Genomic DNA, 24,534 nt, shown 5'->3' on the forward strand with positions numbered 1-24,534 from the left:
CAAGAAAAGCAAAGAATTTGTCTAATAATTGCCTGATCAATTATGATTAGCAATAAGGACCTATATTTGATAAAATTCAGTTTATTATATTATGAGTTTGTTATTCGAATTTATTGATATTGATGTAACACAGGAGTTGTATAAAAAAGAAAACTATCTGAGTTACATCTTCTAATTTTATTTTAAGTTTCAATAAATTTTAATTTTGGAATCTTATATGAGAAACTTCTTTAAAAAAGAGAGGAAAAAATTCAAATAAAAAGTGAACCACTAGGTTGGGCCTGATCATCATCCATCCTCAAGCCCAAATTTGATTGTGTAATGGGCTCATGATCTTCATGGGCTTTAGTGATCGGATCGGTACCCCACAAATTGGGGAGGGCCGGATGGGGCAATCAAAACTGAAATTAGCGGCTAAATGCAAAACCCTTTCAATTGGCCACTTGAGGAGCCTCGAGCCTTAAACCCTCTTCCCTATTGACAGCACCGCTGCTTCTGCAGATACCATTGCAATGGCTACAACCACAAAATTCGTGTTCGAACCGCCGAGCGATGAGGAAATTGAACACGAAGAGGAAACCGAATCTGAGGATGAAGATGAAGAAGAAGCAGCAGCAGAAGATGTCGAAATTAAAGCAGAAAAAGTATCAAAAAACAAGAAATCGCAGTCGCCGTGGGACTTCTCCTCCTACTCCGAGTCGGTCGCTGATGAACACTTTCGGCGGAGCACCACTTCAATTGACGACAAAATATCCAAAGCTCGCGAACGACGCCCCATCCTCACCGCCGAAGATAATGACTCCGATGAAAATTCTGATTCGGAGCCCCACCACCAAGTAATTACTGTCGTTGTTTTCGTTCTATTAATGTTGAGCAAAACTAGAATATTAAGTTATTCCTATTGGGTGCTATTTGTATTTCGATTCACATCATTTATTTTACGGTTAATTGCTTGTGCAGGAGGATTATAGACCGGAAGAGGAGGACGAATTGCCAACTACTAGTGGGAATGATGTGAAGTCATTCTTTTCACATGTGGAGGGTGTGTCGTTCCACGCAAACTCTTTTCTCGACCTGCATCTTTCGAGACCGTTGCTTCGGGCTTGTGAAGCTTTGGGCTATAATAAGCCCACCCCTATTCAGGTTCTTAATTGTTTTTTATCGTTTCTTCTTTTGCCTTATTCAATTTTCGTGAATTAGTTTATGTAATCTGGCAATTGGTGCATTCATGGTTTTTCCCTTTATTGGTAGGCTGCTTGCATACCATTGGCTTTAACTGGGCGTGATATATGTGGGAGTGCTATTACTGGTTCCGGGAAGGTACTTCTAATTTGCTTTCATGATAAGTTCTGTTTGAATTTGAGCTCTTTGGTTTTAAGTGCATCGCCCCTTCAAAAAGATGCTCTACTTATTCAAAAGGTACATATTTATGGTAACATTAGTTGATGGTGTTGCCTCATATGGTTTCCAAGGTTTTCATCTTTTAGCCGCCTCTTGTTTATTTCATTTTCCTTTTGAGAAAATTATATTGTAGTTCGTAGCATATGTGTATTTGTTTTGAAAGTGTTGCGACAAAGATGATCCTGTAACTATAGGACTGATGAATATACTGCTTCTAATATTCAGACAGCTGCTTTTTCTCTACCAACATTGGAGAGATTGTTATACCGGCCAAAGAATAGGCCAGCTATAAGAGTTCTAATTCTCACTCCAACAAGGGAGTTGGCTGTTCAGTAAGTTCTGATTCCTACTGTACTTCTAGATGATTTTTTTTTATTTTTTTTATCGAAGTTCCCTTTCGTATTCACATTTGCTGCTGGTAGGATGAATATCTGCCCTCCTTTCTATGTCCAATTGTCTTCTTGTAGAACAAAAAATAAGCTAATAACACAATTCTGATTTTACCATTGATTTTCTTTTGGGGGGTGGGGCCGGGGGGATATGGTTGTGTATAAGATATTCTCTTTTGTATCACTTCTGAGTATGCATCTAAAATAAATATGTTGAGGGTGCCTAAGCTCCTTCATGTCACCATCTATGTATGTTTGTGGCCTTGGCAACCTGATGCTGCATTCAGGCAATTAACAAGTGTGGGTTAACATATTTAATTTAATTTGATTTGATTGCCTCTGCTTCCCCATGTTTTCCTCCAGTTCTTCCATAATTACATTGATTTTAGCTATATTACATGACTTATCTTTCAGGGTTCATAGTATGATTGGAAAACTTGCACAGTTTATGACCGATATCAGGTGCTGTCTGGTTGTTGGTGGTCTTTCAACGAAGGTTTGCTTGTGACGAACAACTCTGTTTTATTTGTTGAAGCTTTGACATCATTTCATGCTTTATGTTCTCTTTCTAATCCATTTAGCCTCTTTCAAAATATAAAGCAGTTAAAATTTCTTATTTGTCGGGGAGAGTTGATATTCGATAGGTGCATTCATGGTTAGCATTTATATATGCCACTTTTATAGCTGGTCAATGTCAAAATGTGTGGGCTTAAAACCCCATGGAACTAGGGTTCAAGCGGAGCAAACACCAGTGAATTCCTGCTTTATATGTATTTTGTAAATCAACTCTGCTCAAGTTGAGCCTCTGTTCGCGTCAAATATTTCTGTTCGCTCAGAGAAAACCAAACAGGAAAAGTGTAAATGCTTATGTGTATGTGACAGAATAGTTCCTTCTTTTATTGATAGATTGTAAGAAATGTGGACTCAGATCTTGCAAACTCTGCTGCGAGACTGAACAAATTTCATTCTGGAATTTACTGGCTTGAAGGGGGGGAAGAAAGAATTGGGTGGGGTTTCAATTATGACTTGCTATTAGGTACTTGGTCTCGTTTGGTAATTCATGAAACCATTTGTCAAATCTGGTTACTGGATTCAAATTTCTTAAGAGAGTGAAATCTTATCTCCACCACATTCAAAATGAAACATTTATTGTGCAATTAGTTTTCATGAGCTTTTATCCTACTAGCATTTGTCATCTCGCTGAAAGGTATAATAGCAAATGTATATGATACTTGCAAAGGTTTCTTCTGGAACCATGCACGGGAGAAACTCTTGATGAGGGAGTTCTTTATGCTTTATTTTCTGTCCCCCAAGTGGTCTCTTCTTGTATTTTTTGCCTATATTGATATGAGATCATATTAAGGTGCAAGAAGCAGCATTGAGATCACTGCCGGATATAGTTGTGGCGACTCCAGGGCGTATGATAGATCACTTACGCAACTCTTTGTCAGTACATCTGGATGAGCTTGCAGTTTTGATACTTGATGAAGCTGATCGGCTTCTTGAGCTTGGATTTAGTGCTGAAATTCATGAACTGGTATATCTTAAAACAATTTTCTTTTCGGTAGGAAAAAGCATGCACTTGGAGCAGTTGTCTTTTGAATAAAGCATATGATGAACATAATCTGGGATATCTGATCTCCTGGATGAAAGTAATTAGTTATTTTATAAAGTTTAATTTCTGAGATAAATGCTTCTCTTCAGGTGAAGATGTGTCCTAAAAGGCGGCAGACCATGTTATTTTCAGCAACCATGACTGAGCAAGTGGATGAGCTTATCAAGCTCTCTCTGAATAAACCATTGCGCTTATCAGCTGATCCAACAACAAAGCGGCCAGCAACATTAACGGAAGAGTAAGTCATTAGTAGCTGATGCTATTTGGTTATTTTTATATTCATGGTTCTATTATAAGATACATGATGACTGTCCAAATTATAATGTCAATGATTGTTTACCTCTTTGTTATAAATTATCCCACTGAACTTTGCCACCTCCCCACCCAGGGTGGTTCGTATACGTCGAATGCGTGAAGGAAATCACGAAGCAGTTCTTCTTGCGTTGTGCTCCAAGACTTTTACATCTAAAGTGATTATTTTCAGGTTTTTGCCTATCTCAAATGGAATTAATTGCTATTTTCATGTGGAGTAGGATCATAGTTCACATTTTGTCTTATTGAGTCTCTCCTCTGAGTTCTCATCCATTGTTGCCACTGAAGGAAAGTTTCCGGTAGTTTTAAGAGTTAATTTGCGTATAGACATTTGAGCAGAGTGAGAATGTTGATGTTGATTTGAATCAAGCTGCTAGTTACTGAATCCCATGAAAAGGTGTCGGTTTCTCTCAAGAAAATGAAAACGGAGCCAGCAGTAGGAGCAAAATGTGTGACAGGTTGGCTCTTTACTGCTGGACAGTTGCTGGATCATGGGAAAGGATTTCTATAATCAAAATGATGAATGCTTTTAGTGAGGAAAGAAACAGTTGAAGCTTTAGCAGAATGAAACCTTCTGTGCCCGTTTTGACACTTTCAGTTGCTAGGGGTGGTAAATTAATAGAAAACCTAGTTGTGGTTCCTAACTAATGTTCATCATATATCAATAATGCTAAACTGGTTTGAAGTCTTCTTATGCACATTGTTTAGTGTAAAATTCTCCTTTTCTTAACAAATTGTATTCTGTTATTAGTGGAACCAAGAAGGCTGCGCATAGATTGAAAATTTTATTTGGTTTAGCCGGTCTTAAAGCAGCCGAACTTCATGGAGACCTCACCCAGGCCCAGCGTTTGGATGTATGTCCCTCCCCCACAGCATTGCTCTTTGTTGAGTTTATGAATGGTTTCTTACATATGTTGAAGCTGTCATGATTTATTGGACAGGCCTTGGAACTTTTCAGGAAGCAACAAGTGGATTTCCTAATTGCGACGGATGTTGCTGCTCGTGTACGAATAATATTTGTCAACTCATATAGCTATTTTTTAATACATTTTCATATGTTCACAATTTGCAATTAAAGAATTCCCCATTGGCTCGAGTGTGGCAATGTTGTTGGTGCCTTCTCATTGTTCTATTTCCATTTGTTAGGGTCTCGATATAATTGGTGTTCAGACAGTTATTAATTTTGCATGTCCGCGAGATCTTACGAGGTAAATATTTCAATGATTGTTTTAAATTGACCACCAACTTATAGTTCAGTTAAGTGGTTTCTGCTCAAAATATAATCTCTATTTATTTTTTATCATTCTTGTACAACTGGTCAAACCAAATATGTCTGATTATGGACAACTGTAAACAATATGTATAAATATATATGTATATTGTTTGCAGTTATGTTCATCGGGTGGGCCGCACTGCCAGAGCAGGTAGAGAAGGATATGCTGTCACCTTTGTTACTGATAATGATCGGTCTCTACTAAAAGCTATTGTAAGCATCTAAGCCCCATCATTCAAATGTGTTATTTTGTGCTTTATTTGTTTTGATTATTCTTACTTAGTATTGTTTTAATAGCACAAGCAAAAGTATGTTTGAACCCTGTTGCTCTTTGCTCACTGTTTCTTACATCTTGTGTTGTCTTCTCCTGGGTGTGTCCCCTCTTCATTGTCTGTATCCTTGATTTCTCTGTGCCCTGTGGTGCTTAAGTAGTTAACTGTCTTCAACTCTAACTCCAAAGGTTTTGAGGATGAGTCTGGGCGTCAAATAGCCTGTAAATATGCCTTTTTTTGCTTTCCTTGTAAGGTTTGTTTGTTTGATTGATTTTTCTACCAGAGTTGATAAGGGTACATTGTCATCAATACTCTGCCTCCAAGAAGTTGTACTCAGTACATAAAATCAGTGGATTTGCATGACTTTTTAACTTTTATTTCAAGCAGCAATTACGTGTCTTAGGCTTTATATCCTCTAAATTTGCATCTACATTAATTTTTCATCCATTTTTTTTTTCAAATGTTTGCTGGATGATGTATCAGTGTAAATATTCTGGATCTCCCCTGAAAATAGAAAAACAAGGGACTAGAATAATAAAGCTTTTGCGTGTGAACAGTTTAGTGCTAAGGCTACCTGGACTATTTTGACAGGTTAAAAGAGCTGGTTCTAGGCTTAAAAGTCGAATTGTAGCGGAGCAATCAATAAAGAAATGGTCTGAAATAATTGAACAAATGGAAGATCAAGTGTCCTCAATTCTTCAAGAAGAAAGGTAACTGGTTCATTTCTGCCATCTATTCCCGTATGCAGAATTATATGATTTATGCCACCATTTATTGCCTTTGATTGTTGCAGGGAAGAAATGGCTCTGCGAAAAGCTGAAATGGAGGTGACAAAGGTTTGCTATTCCGTGATTCTTGTTTAGTTTTTCAAGAGAATGGCAGCTTCTTTTGGTGCTAATATATTTGGCTTAATTATAGAAATATATTAATTTGTTGTACCACACAAAGGTCATGCTATTTGCCTAGAGATAATATCCCTTTTCCAACTTATAAAGTATATATATTATTCTTTCTTCTTGGCTTTGTAGGCAGAAAACATGATTGCGCACAAAGATGAAATTTATTCACGCCCTAAAAGAACTTGGTTCGTTACAGAGAAGGAAAAAAAGCTTGTAGCCAAGGCAGCAAAGGTAGCTTCCCATTGCCTGGCATTATGATATTGCATTGTCTTTTTTATAGGCTAGTGAATCAAAATTTTCAATAGATGTCTAAAATGCTTAAGGCTTTGTGCTCTGTCAATTATGAATGTCCGTTTGAACAATTTCTTGTGTTAGTTGTATTAATTTTGCTGTTTATTTAAATTGTATCTATAAATGATTTATTAGGAAGCTTTGGGGAAGCTAAAAAGTGCTGGCAATGAGGTGATCAGTGCTGAACAAGCGGAAGAGTTGAAGATGAAGGAAAAGAGAAGGCGAGAGCGCGAGGTGCTTTACATACTGCCTTATGCAGCTTATAGTCCAATATTCCTGGCCAGATTGATTTATATGAAGCTACTTCTTTTTATAGAAAAACTTGCCTAGGAAAAAAAGAAGGAAAATGGAGGCGGCTAGAGAAATGTTAGAGGATGAGGATGAGGATGAAGTCAAGGCATGTATCTCCTCCTTTTCTCCAGTATATGGTCGGATATTCTTGTTTATAAATTGTGGAAATATACAAAATCATGCAAGAATGAATTGTCTATGCAAATTGTGCCACAAATTTTGGTGACTTTCGTACGTCACGTGATTGGGATATACTATGATCACTCTTACATGGACTTGTTACTCGTGTGGATCTAATTTTGGGACCCACTGGGTGGATGGTCATGACAAGGCGGGACCAGCTGTTTCTGAGCACAAATCAGAAGTCACCTTCATGTGCCCTCATCTACTGTGACACAAATGTTAATTCTTATTGTTGTATGGTTATATTTTATTTGGTAATAAAGTTGTATAGTTTCTTAGTAATAGTGTCATTCCACCTGGTTCCTGCTCTAGTCAACATTCTGACGTGATCTAGTTGTCTGCCCAACTTTTTCTATCATTTGATCCTTCTTTATGTGTAATTTTTTGTTGATGCGAGGGTCCCATGGGTTACTATGAATGCATATTATTTTGCAAACTGTTTGTAATGATCAATATTTGAAATGACCAGGGAGAAAGGAAAAGTAAGACAGAGAAAAAAGGAATTCCTCTGGTTGATGTGGCATACCGTAGAGCAAAAGCTGTGAAGGCTGCAAAAAAGGCTGTTGATGCCGGCAAGATCGTGAAAAAGTCGGTTAAAAAGTCCAAGCACCCTTCCCAAATAACTAAATCAAGAACAGAAGAGATGCAGGAACTTTTCCAGGATGACATGAGTGAGAAAAGGCAGAAAAGAACCCAACGAATGGGAGCAAAGAAGAAATCCTCATTCAAGAGCAAGTCAAGGTATGAATTATAATTATGATGTGACTTACATGTATTTTTTTGTTTTCCTGGTTCAGCATAGTGACTAATCACCAGAGCAGCCAAAATTCTGTATGGTTAAAGCAAAAGTTTGTTTCATGTCTTTATTGCATGCTATTTATGTCCAGCTGTAACTCCATTGGTGCATATAGTCTTGTCTAATACCACAAGGGTCTACTCCCAGTTATTTATTCCTATGGTCCCTATATTGGACTATTTAGATTTTGGAACGTTACCATGCCTGTTATTATGCAGGTACAAGCGCCGGTAGGGTCACAGTGCATCACTTGAAGTTCATGGCTGCGTTGTTCCATATGTTTGAGGGATTGAGCATCGGATGATGTAGCTTGCTATTAGCAATATAACTAATCCTGCCTTTTATCATGTTAAACCGCAGCAGATATTCATTCGGGTTCCAATCAGAGTTCGGCAAGATGTATTTGCAGTCATGTTTAGTTGTTAATTTAACTGCTTATATCAAATTTTGTGTTTAATTTCACCCTAGAAATACGGCTCCAAGTTTAAAAATGAGATTCCATTTTGGTTTTGGTAGAAACTACAAGCCTTCTAATACACGCTTGTGATCTGCTGATACATTTGTGACTGAAGTTCTTCTGTATTCTTGATCACCTAGATTAGTTGTACTAGAATGTTGTATTAAGATTCTTTGAGCTCTAAATACAATCTGACGTTTTAAAAGGGAACCTTGCAGTTTTGGTGTACTATGATTTGGTGTTAAAACTTGGCTGTATTTTGGACATGTTTGTGAGAGTTTTGAAAAGGTACTTTGCAGTTTTTTATTTCAAAAAGACATTTTTAAGGTGTTTGTTCCAACTTTTGTTATTGCCAAGAAATGTGTTTTTAGATCAAAAGCCAGATGATTCTGAGCTAACTTTTTTGTTAATAAATTTAATTTATGTTTACTATTTTACTCATTATAATAATTATAGTTCAATTTTATTATTTATAAAATTATATAATAATTGATATTGGAATTTTTAAATAATTTAACAATAACAATAATATTTTAGAATTTTTATATTTATTTGCTATGTGACAACTAACGAAAAGGAAGAAAGTACAACCTATGGACAAGGCCTTTCAAAGTCCCCAACATAAGTTTTGGGTGACGTTCAAAATAACACTAATATTCTTCACCAGCATAAATAGAGTTCTAACTTGCTATTTTACCGTTTGGATGGAAAGCAAGGAAAAATAAAAACCAAATGGAAGGACCATTGAGCTCTTGTACTATTCTGACCCTCTGTGAACGGCAAAAACGGCTGAAGCAGTTCTCTACTTTTCAAAAAATAAAAGAGAAAACTTTTGGATGGAATGTGTTCTATGTAATAAAATGAGCTGTACGTAGGTATAGACGGACTTCAAGGAACATATGCCTGTACAACATATACAGCAAAGTCAGAGAACGAGGTTTTCTCATCTGTTAAGTTTACTTGTAAGTAAATTAAGAAGAGATAAGCTGCCTTGTGTTCTGTTCTTGTGATCCATTGCCACTCTCTTCCCGCCCCTGCCGCCCTGAGAGATAATACTACTTTGTAATTTTCACACTTGAAATGAACAATTCAACAGAAAGCTAAGAAAATTATAGAGTTTCACGTAATAACATATCATTTCTTTTTCTTTGGATTGGAACAAGAATTGAGGTGGTTAAGAGTAATTTAAATTTCACCTTTGGCTTGTCAGTTTCATCCTTGATGTCCAATAAGCTGAAATCCTTTAAAAATACAGATGAAGCTGGTAGTAGTCTCCTGAAAAATTTTAAAAACAATCCTAGTAATGCGTAGTGGAATATTAAGAAAAGGTTACTGAACAGAAAGGGGAATCATGTCTCCTAATTTGGTATCCACGAAGAAAGCATGAATTAAAAATCATTGAGTACCTCTTCGGTTTGTCTGTATGCTGGAAATTGCTGCGGGAAGCAAGCTTAGGCACAAATTTGGACGTGTTTCTGGCATCCCATCCTTCTTCAGGCACAACTGCAACCAGTGGACCCAGCTGCTCCCACAATGGGAAGAGTATTAGTTCTTTCGCAAAATGGAACTTTCAGATAAGCTCAGGCACAAGAAATGGGAAAATGCTTCTAATTTTAGCACCCATTAGATATAACAGTAGCTTAACACCTTCAGACGTCAACAAGTTATTAGGTATGCAACCTTGTAAATCATATGTAACGTGCAGGACTCAGGCGACTAGCAGCACCAACATTCAGAAGATGAAACCAGCATTTGATTTTGGTGGAGTTCTACTACAGTCTGTAAGGAAATATGACTAGAATAAGAGGTCCTATATTTTACTTGCTCCACTAAACTAATGCATGATGGGTGCTATATGTAGTAAATCTAACAAAAAATCCCAAGGATGTAGCTATCACAGGAAAGCATCATTGCAATACTGTATTCAAACAGATCGAAGTGCAAGGATATCTTTTGGAGTGATGGAAGCAACTTTTGAGGACAACGGCATTCTCATTTGCAGTGAATTGATATTCAAAACTTTAACCGGCATAAACAAAAATGCACATTTTGTAAGGGGATGATATGCTGGGAGGATCGACATTACAGTGAAGGAAAAAATGTAGATGAGCATCCTGGTATGACCAGACTTAATATACTATTTCTCAAAAGAAAAAGGACTCGAAAAAATAGTTTCTATAGAATGACTTTATACACCATGTATATATATAGTTAATTTATTGCACAAATTCTGGTAGAGTTGGAACAACCTTCCAAATATATGCTAGAATCAAATCAAGAACTTCAGGCCGTCTCCTGTTGTTTGTATTGGACCAACTGCAAGTAGTATATAAAAGCTGATAATGGTAGAGAATTTAAGGTTTCAGCTTTCTTGCCCCTGAACCCTTAAAAAGATTATCCTTCATAAATGTGCAGTAAAAACATAGATGATTTGTTAATAGAGTAAAAAGGATATTTATCATAATTATTAAACCTTTCTCTTCACTAATGTGTCAGAAGAAAAATCTCGAAAATATCCCCCATGCACACACTGGTAAGCAAAGTCTAAGCATTGGCTGTTACACAGAAAAGACAAGAATCTTAATCATTCATTTAACAAATAAGCTACACAGCTGGACTAGTTATTGAATAAAATTTCCATGACGAAAATAGCATACCATCAGTAACAATATGATGGAAAGTAAAGCCTTCAAGCATCAAACTAACCTTGCCCTCTTCATTATTGAGTTGTTCTCCATTCACGCGAGAACTGGTGTCATCTTTTCGAGGAGATTCAGAAGAGCTAACAACAGTGTGCAAATGCTCTGCAACAGAAAACATCCAGGGCTCAACCAGTCATTAAGCCTCATCTGTAGAAAGATGACTAAGCAAGCAAATGGAAGGGCTAAATTACAAACTTCAAGAAATAAATTTGAAGGAAAATGTATGGGAGGGGCATGGTATGTAGAGCAGCAGGTTCTGAAGAAAAGGATGGGTAACATTTCCAGGAATTACTGCTTAGGGGAAGTAAGGTATATGCAGCAGGCGTCCTCATCATATCAACTTTCTAAGTCTATTTCTAAAGATGTTATTAAAGAGGGAGTTAGTTCTGCTTGTGATAACAATATATGAAAGCAAACACACATAGAGCAGCTATACAAACTTATACATAGAAGCACAAGTTAACAATTGAACCTGTTGAATCATTTTCAAGCTGGCTTGGAACTTCTTTAGCTTTTGGATCTTCAAAATCTTTAAAACTTTTAGCGTTAGCACATTCTAGAGAAGTAGGAAGACATGATCCATTTGATAAACATTCGCTTTCGCCTTCCAGACTCTTTGCATCTCCAGCAATGTCTACAGTGTCGAGTTCAGATTCGTGACTTGTGTAGAGACTCGCACTTGTGGACCAACTAATTACTTCACTTATGGAAGACTCTACTATGCTTGTGTCTTCAAAGCAATTCAAATCCTGAGTGTCACTAGTAGTCGTTGAAAGTTCCTGACTTCTGGAAAATTCATCCACAGCGCTGGTATTTAATCCCTTTGCATCTAGAGTATTATCACCACTCCCAGAGCGCTCCACAAGTTTCTGATGGATAAGCCATGACTGGTAAGTGTGGATCTTATATGTAACATAAATAATATACTGTATGAGTCAAACCCAAGCAAATTGTTAAAGAGAAAAAGACAATGACAAAGGACTTGCTTCAATTTTGTACCTGAGGGTAATGCCTTTCAACTCCACTAGCAGATAAAGTAAAAGACACAAGTGAATCTCTAACCTGACATTAATAAAAATTGATTTCTGATATGTTAGAGCAGGTATATATAGTGGCACTCCGTGAAGCAAATGCAAACAACTTACCAGGGAATCAGTTTTCTTCTCATTTTCAGTTTGCTCCAACTCTTTCGAGGAAAAAGATGAAACTTCTGAGTTCACCTGAACAAAATTTCAGAAATAGAAGATCAGATGATCAATGAAATTCAAAATGTTGAGCATATTAGTGGACAACATTAGAAACTCTAATTAAGGAATTAAAGACAATGAGAAAAGAGCACATTATATAGCTTTGACACTGCTGGTTTTGTAAAACACAAATCCTGGATTCCCAAAGAATTATGGTATATCTAAGGAAGTTATACTACTCATGTCCCTAAAGCATTGACAGAAACCAATGAGCTGGTCATCTTAAAAAAGTGAAGGACCAAATAAATACAATGATCTACTCACCAGAAACATGTAAACAACAAAATGAATACTCTATTTAGATGTTGTCTATGCTAAACTGGGTTTTTCATAACACCCCTCACATACATTTTAGGAAAACGAAAGCTAGAAGGTACATATATAAGAGAAGCTAGATGTTAGTCTTCAAGAGTCATTCAATAGTACCTCCTGCAGTTCAGCCGTTTCATATTGTGAAAGATAGGGACTAGCATCATGCATTAAAACTGGAAAGAGGTCAGTCGAAGCTTTTTGACAACATCTGCATTGAGACTTCAACTCCTTCAGTTCATGTTCCAGATAAAAACTCCTCATCTTCTCAGTGGTGAGTTCATCTTCAAGGTCCATGTTTTTTGTCTTTTGGTCGGTTAAGCTGTTCCTGAGATGGCGATTTTCAGTTTCAACCACCTGCAGAGGAACATACTAAGAGATCAACATTATATAAAGTCTAAAGAGATTCACAGATGAACTATAACGAGCATACCTAACGAAAATATTAGCTCTATTTCCATTGGGACCACATATTACCTCTAGTTTTTGAACGTACTGTTTCAAAACAGTCCACAAGGCTTTTGAAAATTTTTGCATGATTTGGTATTCGCGCTCCTTTTCAGGCTTATAGTTATTGTAGTCTCCCTCTGAGGATGATTGTGGACTCTCCATTCCAACAGATCTACCAGATAAAACATGAATCTTGCTCAACTTTTCGTCATCAATGTCTTCAATGTTTTTATGGAGGCCGCTTTTAACCAATTTCCCAGGAGTCTCTATCCACAAAATAATTGCCACAGGAGGAACTTTCAGCATTAGAATAACAAAGACCAGAGATATCACTACAGAGTACAAGAAAATTTAAACAAAAGTAGGTGCATTAACCAAACAAATATATTAGAATTTAGAAGAACCTTTTGGCATATTCAAATGGGATCCTCTGTCAGTATTTCTTTCATCAATCTGAAAGAAAACAGGAAACAAATCAAATTATATGGACTAGAACAGTACACCCAGAAAGTAAGGATGGTTTTGAGGTATGGTTAAACTAACCAAAATACTAAGAAAACAGTAGGTTATCACAGTACGGCATCAAACTATTCTTTGTGAACTTAACTGAGAAATGAAAGCATAACTTTGACCATATCAATCCCCCTCACATGCATTACCACTACCTACTGTTGCTCAAAAGGGTCGGCCTCTGCAAAATGATCCACTTATTAAGGTGCAGAGAAATTGTGCAGCCACGTGCTGTATTCCTCTCAGATTTAATAAGAACAAGCGAAGGAGTGCACAGGTGCTCAATTAAAGATCTAAAAAATTGACCCTGCATATAATTCTTGCATAGAAGCTAACTACAGTCTGGCACACTCATATGCAAGGAAACAAGCCCATAGACCATGAGATATCACGACCAGTATTTTACCTAGCCTTCTTTTACTGTTAATACGAGGGTCTAAAAATTTATTTAATAGTTGCTTGTAGGAAAGCACGTTGAACCACGAAAGACTCGTGTATGTGACATGGAATCGATTGAGTTTATAAAATATGAACAACACAGGCAACATATGGTGACATCATCATTAACTTAACACATCACTGAGTGATGAAGATCATATCTGATTCCTCACCTTGTATAATCTGAAAACTCATTGGGTTAAACAGTAGACGACTATCTGGTAGTAAATGGTATGTTTGTTATAAATGTGTGTTTAAGAAAGTCAATGAATACTATACCTTAGAAGCTTCGCTTTTGCTGAACTTTATTTTCTTCATTTGCTCTTCTCTAGGCAATGCTTGGTTGGGCCTCTTGTTGCATGTTAAGTTTAGAGGCTCTTCTAAGGTTTTAAACCTACATTCAAGAACAAAACATTTTAACTACTTTGAAAAGGTCCAATGGGCTACGAGGTAATAATCTTGCAGATCTCCTTACTTAATTTTTGTGAATGGTGAAGCCTGCCTCAACAGAAAGGATGTATCAAGATAATCTTCTACCCCAGGCTTAACTGTTAAAATCTGCAGATTTAGAAATTCGTTAATTGATAAAACAACATCAAGAGTCACAAAATGCTGAGAATAATGTAACAGCATAATATGCTGCATAGCCCATCAGAAGCACAACAAGCTCACCAACATCATCCTTTTCTTGCCTTCCAGATAATCTCTCATATATCTGGTCAACTGATCATAAGAAGCTAATTCAGACACCATATTCAAAGTATCAAAGCATAAATTTATAGATCAATATAGGAAACAAAATAGTTCTAAAAACAAGGCCAACGTTAGCAACTCAGATTACCAGGGAGTTTTGATAGTGCTTCTGTAGTGGCTTATTTCGATTCTTCTGGTGCTCCAATAATGACTGGAAGTGAAGAGTGAAACTCAATATCAAATAAGGCAGTCTTGTTCAAGTGAAAGGATAATACATGTCAAAGGAGTAGTAGAACATCAAAATAAACTAAAAAGTATTCATACCCTCAAGCACAGACCAAATACCATTGAGGTATTGTTGATGAAATTGCTCTCAAGCAATCTAGCACCCTGTAAAATAATAACTTGGCCCATTACAAGAATATCATACCATTTTAAATGTATTCACTTTAAAGTTTCTATAATGGAAGGACTAGCTCAGGATAGTAAGCCTACATTTGGCAAATGCTATTCTCAAGTTAGAGGCCGGGGGGGCGCAAACAAAAACTAATGGAGCTTACTTTTATTCAATTTACTACAAGTTGAAAGGACAAATCATGCAAGGGGCATATTTGTCTAGTTATTTTATCTTTCCAGCAAAGTGACTACTCCAACAAGTCTCGTAAATTTACAACTCTCTCATGTTCACTTCTAAATTCTAAGCTACAATAATCAGGCATTGAACAGAACTCCAAATCTGCTGTTGAAATATATCTTGAAAATCTTTCTTATCCATAGGATCTAATTGAAATCCCATGCAAATCCAATGAATTTTTGCAGAAGAGAAAAGTGTTCGATTTTACAAACCCCATTTCACTTAAAGAGAGAAGTTTTTATGATAAGAGAACTCTCAGCTGTAAATTATGTTTAACATAAAAAGGTGAATACTTATAAAAGTGACATTTGAATAGAATTTAGGATCTAGATCTTCCAGCTACATGGATTCCATGCCAGCAAACATTATTCATCGAGCTTTACACCATTCAATTTTTACCTGATTGCCAGTCTTCTTTTCTCTCTCGGCTCCAGCAAGGTCCACAATAGTTAGGGTGGTGGTGCTTGTTTTGCCATCAACTTCTTCATTACCTTTCTCAGACCCCCACCGGATGTTAATGATGCATTGTGAACGACTGCAAGCATTTGTCAAATTATATACAGACCACCGCTTAAAACCATAACGAATAATCATTACTAATTTACTACAACTACATCAAGGCAAAACTTAGAATAGACAACTAAAAGGAAGCATAAGAGACTAGCGGAAGGCTACCCAGTGTCTATTTAAATTCACATTCTTTTTTAATTACTCAGTTCTTTAGTTACTCCAGACTGATAGAATTTCACCACCTCTTGTAACATATCATGTCCATAAACAACCATCGGGAAAAAGTACAATGTAATGAATATAAGGAAATCAGCTTTCGAATTGAATTAGTTCTTAAACTAGAATAGTCTCAATTTTTGGACCAACAACAAGCAATTATCTGGTGGATCCGAATTTCTTTCCGAAAAGCAGCTGACGATGAGTAGGAGGAAAAATTAACTATAATCTACATCAGGCACAATATCATCAAATTGTATGATTGTTTCACGTAACTTACATATCAAATCTTGCCAAAATGACAGCTGGTAAAAGAATATGGCTGAAAACAAACCTTGACTGACTATTCGAGTTTGTCATAGCTGTTGCACGTTTCAGCATTCCATGTGCAATTAGGGACTCAGCTCGGTGAGCATCTGAAACCACAGCCTATTTAGAATGACATACGGGTGGTTAATATCTGTCATTCATTTCAGAGAGAATGATACAAATGATAAATAAGACAAAGTATTCATTGCGAAACAAAAACTTCTCCCAGAAAATATATCACGAAACCTCTTGAAGTCCCTTGAGAACTGAATGTTGCATGTATATGTCACCTCCATCATGTAGTAAATCGATCATTTTCTCAGCCTTTCCTTTCTCTGAAGAGATTTCAAACATTGACAGATAGAATACCCTGTCCAATAGTTTTTCAGAGATTAATAAGCATGAACCTAACTTCTGCAAAGCCTGACAAAGAAACAAAAGGTCATTGGCTCCCTTCAATGCGAGCCAAGTACACATATATAAACGTATCCAAAATAAACACTAAGTGTAAGAAAGTCACTTGACAATCTTTTTTGGTTATATCTCTGGAAGCAAGTTATCAATATTTTACCTCGATAATTGAGTTCCACAGCTTCCATTCTCTCTGAAAATGTGACGAAGGGCAAGAGGTACCATACCAGGTTCCCTGGCGCACCCAAAAACGGTGTGAGTCTTCCCAGAGCCACTAGGCCCCATTGCAGCTAACATCCCACTTTTCCCCTTAAGAAAAGCTTCAACTAAGGGTTTCACCATCTCCTCGTACACGTCACCCTGCAGAACAGGATGGAAAATATCAATCCAGATCACATTTAATGTTCTTCAAACATGAAAAGACAATGATTATAAAAATCTACTTAACCTGAGACGAATCAGAGGCAAACACATGCGAAAACCCTTCATACACTTCCGACTTAATCCTCTTCGTTTCTTGTAATGCTTGTGGAGTTGAAACTGTGACAGAATGCAAATCCTCGTTTACTTGTACGCATACTTCACTTCTCTTTTTTGTTTTCGGCTTGGAATTACTCTGGATTTTCCGATTCGTCGGCCAAGCATTCTTCGATTCTGCTGCTTTTCTGCTGTTTTTCTGAATCGTGAGAGGACGGATCCTTAAGTAAACTTTGAGGTTTTCGGATAGAATCCTAGGCGAAGGATCGGTATTATCACTGTCCGTACTGATAGCATTTTGAGGAAGCTCAGTAGAGAAAATCTCTCTTGATAGAGACGGTGAAGAAAGCGGTTCACGGAAGGGGATGGCGGATGAGGGAGTGGCGCGTGCCTTCCGGTGTGGGTTGCGGCGGATGGTGACGGTGGGAGGACACGGAGGAGGAGATTTCATCTCCATTTTCTACGATTAGAAAGAAACTTCAAAGGGGAGAAGGCGGATGCGCTATTTGTGTTGATTTGAATTTCTGAAGGGGGGGAATTTAAAACGGCCAGGAAACAGGTCGTAGCGGGTCGTGTTGTGTTCAAATAAGATAACTATTTTGGGCTTCGGCTCCGAGCATTAATTTTAAGGTAAATTACATCGATACCCATAAAATTTAACATAATTATAAATACATTCCTATTATATCAAAAATTATATTTATCTTTCTTGCATTTTGTCCCATCTTATATTTAACTCCATCGGTAGGTTTTGAATTTATCATATGTGATTCCCGAAATACCCCTAATAAAAAGTTTGACTTTGATTTGACTAATTTTTCAGACAAGAATACCCTTTGGACCAAATTATAATATTTTAAAATACTGAGGGGGTTAAATGTTATGATCTCACATATTTTGTACTTAAATATATATATATATATATATTGCTAAACTAGCAGCGTTTGTTAGTTAAATATTATGGGGATTATCTTATATACTAGGATGAATTACATCAACACCTCCTGAGATTTAGTATAATTATAAATACATCCTTATTGGATAGAAAATTACATTTAACCTCTTTGATGTTTGTAAAACATTACAATGCTTGCAAAAAGAAGTGTAATGCATTTAACCAATTTGAGGTTTGTAAAACATTACAATGCTTGTATAAAAAACTGTGCAAATACAAAGACACCCTTCGTTTATCTAACAAGAATGTATTTATTATTATACTAAACCTCAAGGGGTGTGAATGTAATTCACCCTAATATGTAAGATAATTTCTGCAATATTTAATGGACAAAAATGACTAGTTTAGCAAAAAATAAAATAAAATATTATATAAGTGTGTGGGATCCTAACATTTAACGCCCTCAATATTTTAAAATATAATAATTTGGTTCATAGGGCATTTTTGTTTGAAAAGTTGATCAAATCATAGTCAAATTTTTTATTAGGGGTATTTTGGAAATAACATGTGATAAATTTATCGGAATCCTACTGATGAAGTTAAATATAAAATGGAACAGACCTCAATGATGGTAAATATAATATTTTATTTAACAACAATGTATTTATAATTATGTCAAATCTCATGGGATGTTGGTGTAATTTACCTTGATTTTATGATAATTATTAGGTAAATTACGCTTTTAGACCTTATACTTTAACTCAAAATCAATTTGGTCTGTAAAATTTTTAAAATATGATTTTTGGTCCCTAATCTTTATAAATTATTACGATTTTGATCTAATGTTAAAACTGGTCTTAGAAATATTAAGAATGAGAGAACCGAATGGACCAAAATTGTATCAATTTGTAAATATTAAGTATTAAAATCGTGTCTAAAAAAATTTATCATAAATCAAAATTATGTCTCGAAAATTTTAGAGACCAAACTTGATTTTAACCCAAAATAAAGGGACCAAAATATATTTTGCTTACAAATAACAATAATATTTGATTAATTAGTTATATAAAAATAAGTATCTTTCTTGTATATTAATTTATTTATTTTATCAACTTTTTAATCAATCTTTTATTTTATATTTTTAATTTGTTTGATTAAACAAATACAATTGAAATTTATGTAATGTGTATGTATCAAGTAATCTTCAACTACTACCAACAAAAATATGTAAATATAATTTCAATATTTTTTTTTTATTTTGACCGAATATAATACACCCAAAACACAGTTATACTTTAATTAATAATAAATAAATAAATAACATTGCATTTCAACTGCATTAATAATAAATAAATAAATATATATATATGCACGTGTTTGTTTTAAGAGCTTATCAATTTATTGGTGAAAATAAGCTGAAAATAGTATTTTTGTTTTATAATTTATGTTTTTAAATCGATTAAATTTAAGTTGATTTAAGTTAAAAGTTAACTCCCCATCAACTTTTGCAATTTGTTAGTAAAATTATAAATATTAAGATATTTTTTCAGATATTCTAACTTTTTTTTTTTAATTTTTAAATACTCTCAACTTTTATTAATATTTAAATTATAATAATTTTCACCACAAAAGGATAAGTAATTACAAACACTTTGGTAGGAGTGCATTTGATGTTCTCTTTGTCTATATCCTTCTTGGTTCTAGAAATAGATGATTGAAAGTCAACATTTATCCACTTTCCAAATAAGAGAACAAATTCGCATTCCCCATTAAAGTTTCATAGTGGACTCACGTTTTTAATGAAAACTATAGATTCAACAAGTGATGTAAAGATTAAGATGATTATTTTTGTCAAAATAACAAGTAAACATTGATATGAGTACTTGTAATTTTGGTTGAAGATCATAAATATGTCATTTTTATTTTATATTTTTTACTTTTGTTATATTTACGTGTCACATATTAGCATCACATCATAGAATTATTAATATTATTATTTTTTTAATTAAAAAATAGACCTGCATGTGGCACGGATATGTGATAGATGATTATTTTACAAGCATTATGATCTCTTTGAAATTCTATTACCACAATAGATTTAAAATTCATAATATCTTCATGAGATGTGTACAATAAATGCAATTTACTTGCATGTGGTTAGTATACAGTTCAGAAACAATGACCATTCACATATTACAATGACCAAGTACTTGGAATGCACCACAATGTACTTGCAAGGTTGATTAAGATGATAACAGAAAGTACTTACAAGTTACAAGCTTGTAGAAGTTTTTATACGACATTCTTAGACAGAAATGAAAGGAACTACTTGGGGGTAACTTCCAGCAAATTATACAGACAAAACACTGCACGAATTGCTTACGTTCTCATCCTCCCAACTTATCAAACCCCTATAACAATTTCCTGGTACGTCGGCCAAAGCAAATCTAAGCACACTTATTACTCTTACAAGTTACTTACACCTAGAAAACCTGCCATTTTTATTTCCTCAAAACTCCCAGTGCATCACAGAACTCGTTCCTCCGACAATGGTGTCAAAATTAAAGACTGATTAGCTTAGGGGTCGGCGTTGGAGGATTAGTGAGCATGTGAACTACTTCCCGCATGGTTGGACGGGCTGAGCTCTCGTCTTCCACGCACAGCATGGCGATCTTGAACATGTTCACCAACCCGGTTAGTTGGTAGCCTTTGAGCCTGGAGTCAACCACTGCAAGAGCTGAGGCAGCATCCGATGGGTGAGCCAGCTCCAACGTTGTTTTCCGGACCCATCTCACGATGTCGACGCCCTCTCCAAATTCTCCAACTGGTTTTCTGCCCGTGACCAGTTCCAGCAGCACCACACCGAAGCTGTATACATCGCTCTTCTGGTCGACTTTGAGAGTGTAGGCGTATTCTGTTTAAAAAGACGGAATGGTGTCAGTAACTAGCCCAGCCCTGATGATGAAAAGTGAGCTCCAGGTGCATTACATAGGCAAGGATGAAGATCAGGTTCTATGTTACTAAAAATCTGACTGTAATCAAGTGAAACAGAGCCAAATCTCACACGCACAGAAATTTAACACAAGTAATCACATTACTGCAAACCAAATGTAGTTCGGTTCAGAGAATAGAAACCTGGGGCAATGTAGCCATAGGATCCAGCGATGGAGGACATGCACTCAGACGCACCGGCATCATGGAAGAACTTGGCAAGACCAAAATCAGCCACATGAGCCTCATTGTCTGAATCAAGCAAAATGTTGTTTGATTTCACGTCCCTGTGAATAATAGAAGGTGAACAGTCGTGGTGCAAATAACACAAGCCCTTTGCTGCCTCAACTGCAATCCGGTACCTTGATTCCCACTGCAAATGAGCCCCCTTGGATCCATGTAGCATCTCCCCTAAGCTTCCATGTGACATATATTCATACAACAGTAAGTTGGTATCCTTGTTAGACAAGTATCCCAGGAGACGAACAATGTTGCGGTGCCGGATCTTGCCGAGAGTCTGGATTTCTGCCATGAATCCATGATCATGGCAGCTATTGCCGCGTCCAGTTAGACGTTTGATTGCGATATCATTCCCATTAGGCATGGAGCCTCTATAGACAATTCCAGCTCCACCTTTGCCAATTATGTTCTCTTCGTTCAAGCATTCCAGGACATCCTCAGTTCTAAAGTCCAGTCTCTGGAATGCAGTGAACTTCCAGGTTCTTGATTTCTCAAGCCGGTGCCGCCTGAATATAATCCAAGCCCCAGGCAGCAGTATTAAAACTGTAACCAATACTGTAATTAAGACTGCAACCTTTGATGCATGCCTCTTGTGAGAACCCTGTGGGCTCAGAGCCGACGGGCAAAAGGTGCTATGGGGTGGACAAAGATTAGGATTGCCGGCAAAAAACCGGTCGTCCAGATATTGTAACAGGCCAGTCGCCGGTCTTCTGCCAGAGAAGTTGTTGTAAGAAAGGTCCAACACCGTCAAGCTTTTCATTAGCCCAATTTCCCCTGGAATTGCACCATCCAAGTGATTCCTGGACAGGTTGACCACATTCAAATTCTGTAGCTCACAAAGACTTCTTGGAATTACACCATACAAATTATTCCGGCTCAGATCAATAAATGTCAAGTGGGATGTATTAGCAATGAACACTGGAATTTGACCTGTCAAGCTGTTGGCGCTGAAGTTTAGCTTCGAAAGCTTCTTGAGATTGAAAACTTCCGCTGGTATCTCCCCAGAAAAATTGTTCATATCAAGTGACAAAATTTCAAGGTTCATCAAACTCCCAATCGCCGGTGGTATCTTCCCCGCGATCCAATTGTTAGACAATGCAAGACTTCCTAAATTGTTTGCGGAAATCTCCTCCGGCAGCTCACCAGTAAAGAAATTATCATTCGCTTCCAGCATTTCCAGCAAGGGAAACCTGAAAAATCCTGCCGGAATTGTGCCATTCAAGAAATTCTTCTTGATCCGTATCCTTGTCAAGGACTTGCACTCCCCCAACTCTTCGGGTAAAGGGCCATAAAAATAATTATCCATCAAAATCAACGTTTTCAATCTCCCACCTTTACACAGGTCCCTCGGTACAGTCCCCGTCAGGTGATTTTTAGTGACATCCAGCAGCATCAACCTTCCGTTCCGGCCAAGATTCTCCGGCAACCCCATTGTGAAATTGTTGTTCCAAATCTGTAATACTTCAAGGTTCGGAAGGTCGCCGATGAACGCTGGAAAAGGGCCCTGGAATTTGTTCTGGAACAAGTTAATCAACGTCAAATTCTTCAGTTTAGAAAAGCTCTCCGGTATTTCTCCAATGAGGTTGTTTATGGATATGTCCAATGACATCAAGCTCATCAAACCCGATAGCTCCGAAGGAAGTCGCCCCGTCAGGTTATTTACCTATTATGTGGAAAGGAAGACATCGAACGTTTGATGTTAAAAACCTTTCAATGAGAGTAATCGTTCAATCAGTATGTAATTTGTTTTAGCAATAATATAACCTGAAGGAACAAAGAGTGCAAATGTTTGAGATTCCCAAGACTCGCCGGGATTTCACCGGTAAGATTACACATTCCGAGATCAAGCAACTGAAGAGTAGATATAGATCCAAACTCCGGCGGGATACCCCCCTCGTACGTGTTGTAATAACCAAGATACAGCTCCTGAAGGTTCGGAATCCTAGCCAATCCGGCAGGAATCTTTCCCGTCAAACTGTTTCCCTGTAAAGCCAAATGAGTCAAACTATGGAACTCTGAGTAAACCTCCGGGATTTCCCCGGAAAAAAAATTCCCAGCGAGCTTAAGAAACTTCAAGTTCTTCAACTTCACAAACTCCGCTGGCAGATTCCCCGAGAAATTGTTGTTGTACACGTCGAAAACCTCGAGCTCCGTAAGTTTCAGCACAATTTCTCCAGGCAACGTGCCGTTGAACACGTTCGAGCTCAGATTAACATACTTCAACGAAGTTAAGTTGGACATTTCCACAGGCAGAGGGCCAGAGATCTTATTGCCGGCAAGTGTGAGGTTGACGAGCTTGTCCAGCAGGCCGATTTCAGGCGGAAGGGTACCAAAAAGCGGAACATTGGCGACGTTCAGAGACGTCACTCGGGCATCAGCATCACACGTGACGCCGGAAAACGAGCAGTGGGCTGAAGAAGACGGAGATGGAGGAGCGGCCCAGTCATGGAGGCCCGAAGCCGAAGGTCCGACAAGGGATGATTTAAGCTTCAAAAGGGTTTCAAGATCCGAGTATGCATGGAGAATAACAGTGGGATAGAAGAGGAAGAAGAGAAAAAGAAGAGAAGGATTGTTCATGGTAGCTGTAGCTGTTCCTGTATCAAGAATGGAAGAAGTGTTAGCGTACTGTTTGGATGCATACCAAATATTTGTACGAATGGGACAGAGGTTTTATAGGCCGCTGAATGTTAGTATAATTGCAAAAATACGTTGAGTGTGTGTGTGATTCTGTGAATCTGTTAGCTGTTTCATCTTCTGAGAGTCTTCTGCTGTTCTTCTGTGTCGGTCTTTTGGCTGTTGGGACCGTCAAGTTACTGACGCCGTTAAATGAGACTAGAAACTAGAAAGCAGGGTGTTCGAATTATATTATTAATGCGAAATTTAATTTTAAGTCGAATTTAATAAAATGTAAAGTAATTATATTAAATATAGTATTTTATATTATGATATGATTTTAAAAAATAAGGATAAATTATAGAAGTTCCTGTAAAATTTAGTATAACGATAAAATATTTTTTTATTATTTAAAAAATTATAAATATGTAATTTTATAATTTTAAATTATTTATAATTAGCATGAATTAAATAATTTGTTGAATCAAAATCTTTTATTTTTTTAAGATTTGACCATTACTATTTAATTAAAAAAAATTCAACGAGCACTAAAATAAAAGATAATATATATTAAATAAGAACATAATGGTTATTTTTTTTGTCTATTTTTAAAATAAAAAAAATTATCAATTTTTTTAAAATATAGAATAATTTTATTTTATTTTCTTAAAGTGCAATATTTTAACAAATAGGTGTTATAATATCCCATT

General features: G+C 36.6%; 3 protein-coding genes across 6 annotated transcripts; 1 reads left to right on the forward strand and 2 right to left on the reverse strand.

The window, feature by feature from the left end:
• Positions 418–8,389, forward strand: LOC105166060 (DEAD-box ATP-dependent RNA helicase 28). Its single transcript, XM_011085279.2, has 19 exons — positions 418–836; positions 961–1,143; positions 1,252–1,320; positions 1,627–1,733; positions 2,205–2,286; positions 3,154–3,327; positions 3,495–3,643; positions 3,794–3,889; positions 4,469–4,571; positions 4,659–4,721; positions 4,864–4,925; positions 5,107–5,203; positions 5,854–5,972; positions 6,056–6,098; positions 6,291–6,392; positions 6,588–6,686; positions 6,769–6,849; positions 7,396–7,667; positions 7,941–8,389. The coding sequence occupies exons 1-19, from the start codon at positions 513–515 to the stop codon at positions 7,954–7,956; spliced, it is 2,241 nt and encodes a 746-aa protein (XP_011083581.1). The 5' UTR covers positions 418–512; the 3' UTR covers positions 7,957–8,389.
• On the reverse strand, positions 8,706–17,629 carry LOC105166061 (kinesin-like protein KIN-6). Of its 4 annotated transcripts, XM_011085280.2 has the most exons (21): positions 17,057–17,629; positions 16,769–16,968; positions 16,444–16,567; positions 16,223–16,317; positions 15,562–15,697; positions 14,853–14,918; positions 14,677–14,739; positions 14,508–14,558; positions 14,311–14,393; positions 14,115–14,229; positions 13,292–13,340; positions 12,915–13,153; positions 12,555–12,794; positions 12,027–12,101; positions 11,881–11,943; positions 11,354–11,750; positions 10,886–10,983; positions 9,586–9,701; positions 9,376–9,454; positions 9,170–9,221; positions 8,706–9,082 (listed from the first exon to the last, which is right to left on the reverse strand). In XM_011085280.2, the coding sequence occupies exons 1-21, from the start codon at positions 17,540–17,542 to the stop codon at positions 8,982–8,984; spliced, it is 2,928 nt and encodes a 975-aa protein (XP_011083582.1). In that variant the 5' UTR covers positions 17,543–17,629; the 3' UTR covers positions 8,706–8,981. The 4 variants fall into 4 exon arrangements, 3 of the variants coding, with proteins under 3 accessions (XP_011083582.1, XP_020551208.1, XP_020551209.1); XM_020695549.1 differs by having other exon boundaries at positions 8,998–9,221; XR_002287492.1 differs by lacking the exons at positions 8,706–9,082; positions 9,170–9,221; positions 9,376–9,454 and adding an exon at positions 10,429–10,734.
• On the reverse strand, positions 20,172–23,916 carry LOC105166062 (receptor protein kinase CLAVATA1). Its single transcript, XM_011085282.2, has 3 exons — positions 22,976–23,916; positions 21,116–22,874; positions 20,172–20,894 (listed from the first exon to the last, which is right to left on the reverse strand). Exons 1-3 carry the CDS (start codon positions 23,786–23,788, stop codon positions 20,542–20,544), a joined length of 2,925 nt encoding a protein of 974 aa, XP_011083584.1. The 5' UTR covers positions 23,789–23,916; the 3' UTR covers positions 20,172–20,541.

The sequence above is a fragment of the Sesamum indicum genome, linkage group LG7 (assembly GCF_000512975.1).
Source record: "Sesamum indicum cultivar Zhongzhi No. 13 linkage group LG7, S_indicum_v1.0, whole genome shotgun sequence".
Lineage (NCBI taxonomy): Eukaryota > Viridiplantae > Streptophyta > Magnoliopsida > Lamiales > Pedaliaceae > Sesamum > Sesamum indicum.

Coding starts and splice junctions, on each gene's coding strand:
- LOC105166060 (XM_011085279.2), top strand. CDS start 513: ATGGCTACAACCACAAAATTCGTGTTCGAACCGCCGAGCGATGAGGAA. Junction 6,687..6,768: donor AGAGAAGGCGAGAGCGCGAG/GTGCTTTACATA, acceptor TTCTTTTTATAG/AAAAACTTGCCTAGGAAAAA. Junction 6,850..7,395: donor AGGATGAGGATGAAGTCAAG/GCATGTATCTCC, acceptor TGAAATGACCAG/GGAGAAAGGAAAAGTAAGAC.
- LOC105166061 (XM_011085280.2), bottom strand. CDS start 17,542: ATGGAGATGAAATCTCCTCCTCCGTGTCCTCCCACCGTCACCATCCGC. Junction 14,559..14,676: donor AGCACTATCAAAACTCCCTG/GTAATCTGAGTT, acceptor TCTTATGATCAG/TTGACCAGATATATGAGAGA. Junction 11,944..12,026: donor AGAAGAAAACTGATTCCCTG/GTAAGTTGTTTG, acceptor TATTAATGTCAG/GTTAGAGATTCACTTGTGTC.
- LOC105166062 (XM_011085282.2), bottom strand. CDS start 23,788: ATGAACAATCCTTCTCTTCTTTTTCTCTTCTTCCTCTTCTATCCCACT. Junction 22,875..22,975: donor TGCACTCTTTGTTCCTTCAG/GTTATATTATTG, acceptor TCCACATAATAG/GTAAATAACCTGACGGGGCG. Junction 20,895..21,115: donor CTATGGCTACATTGCCCCAG/GTTTCTATTCTC, acceptor CTTTTTAAACAG/AATACGCCTACACTCTCAAA.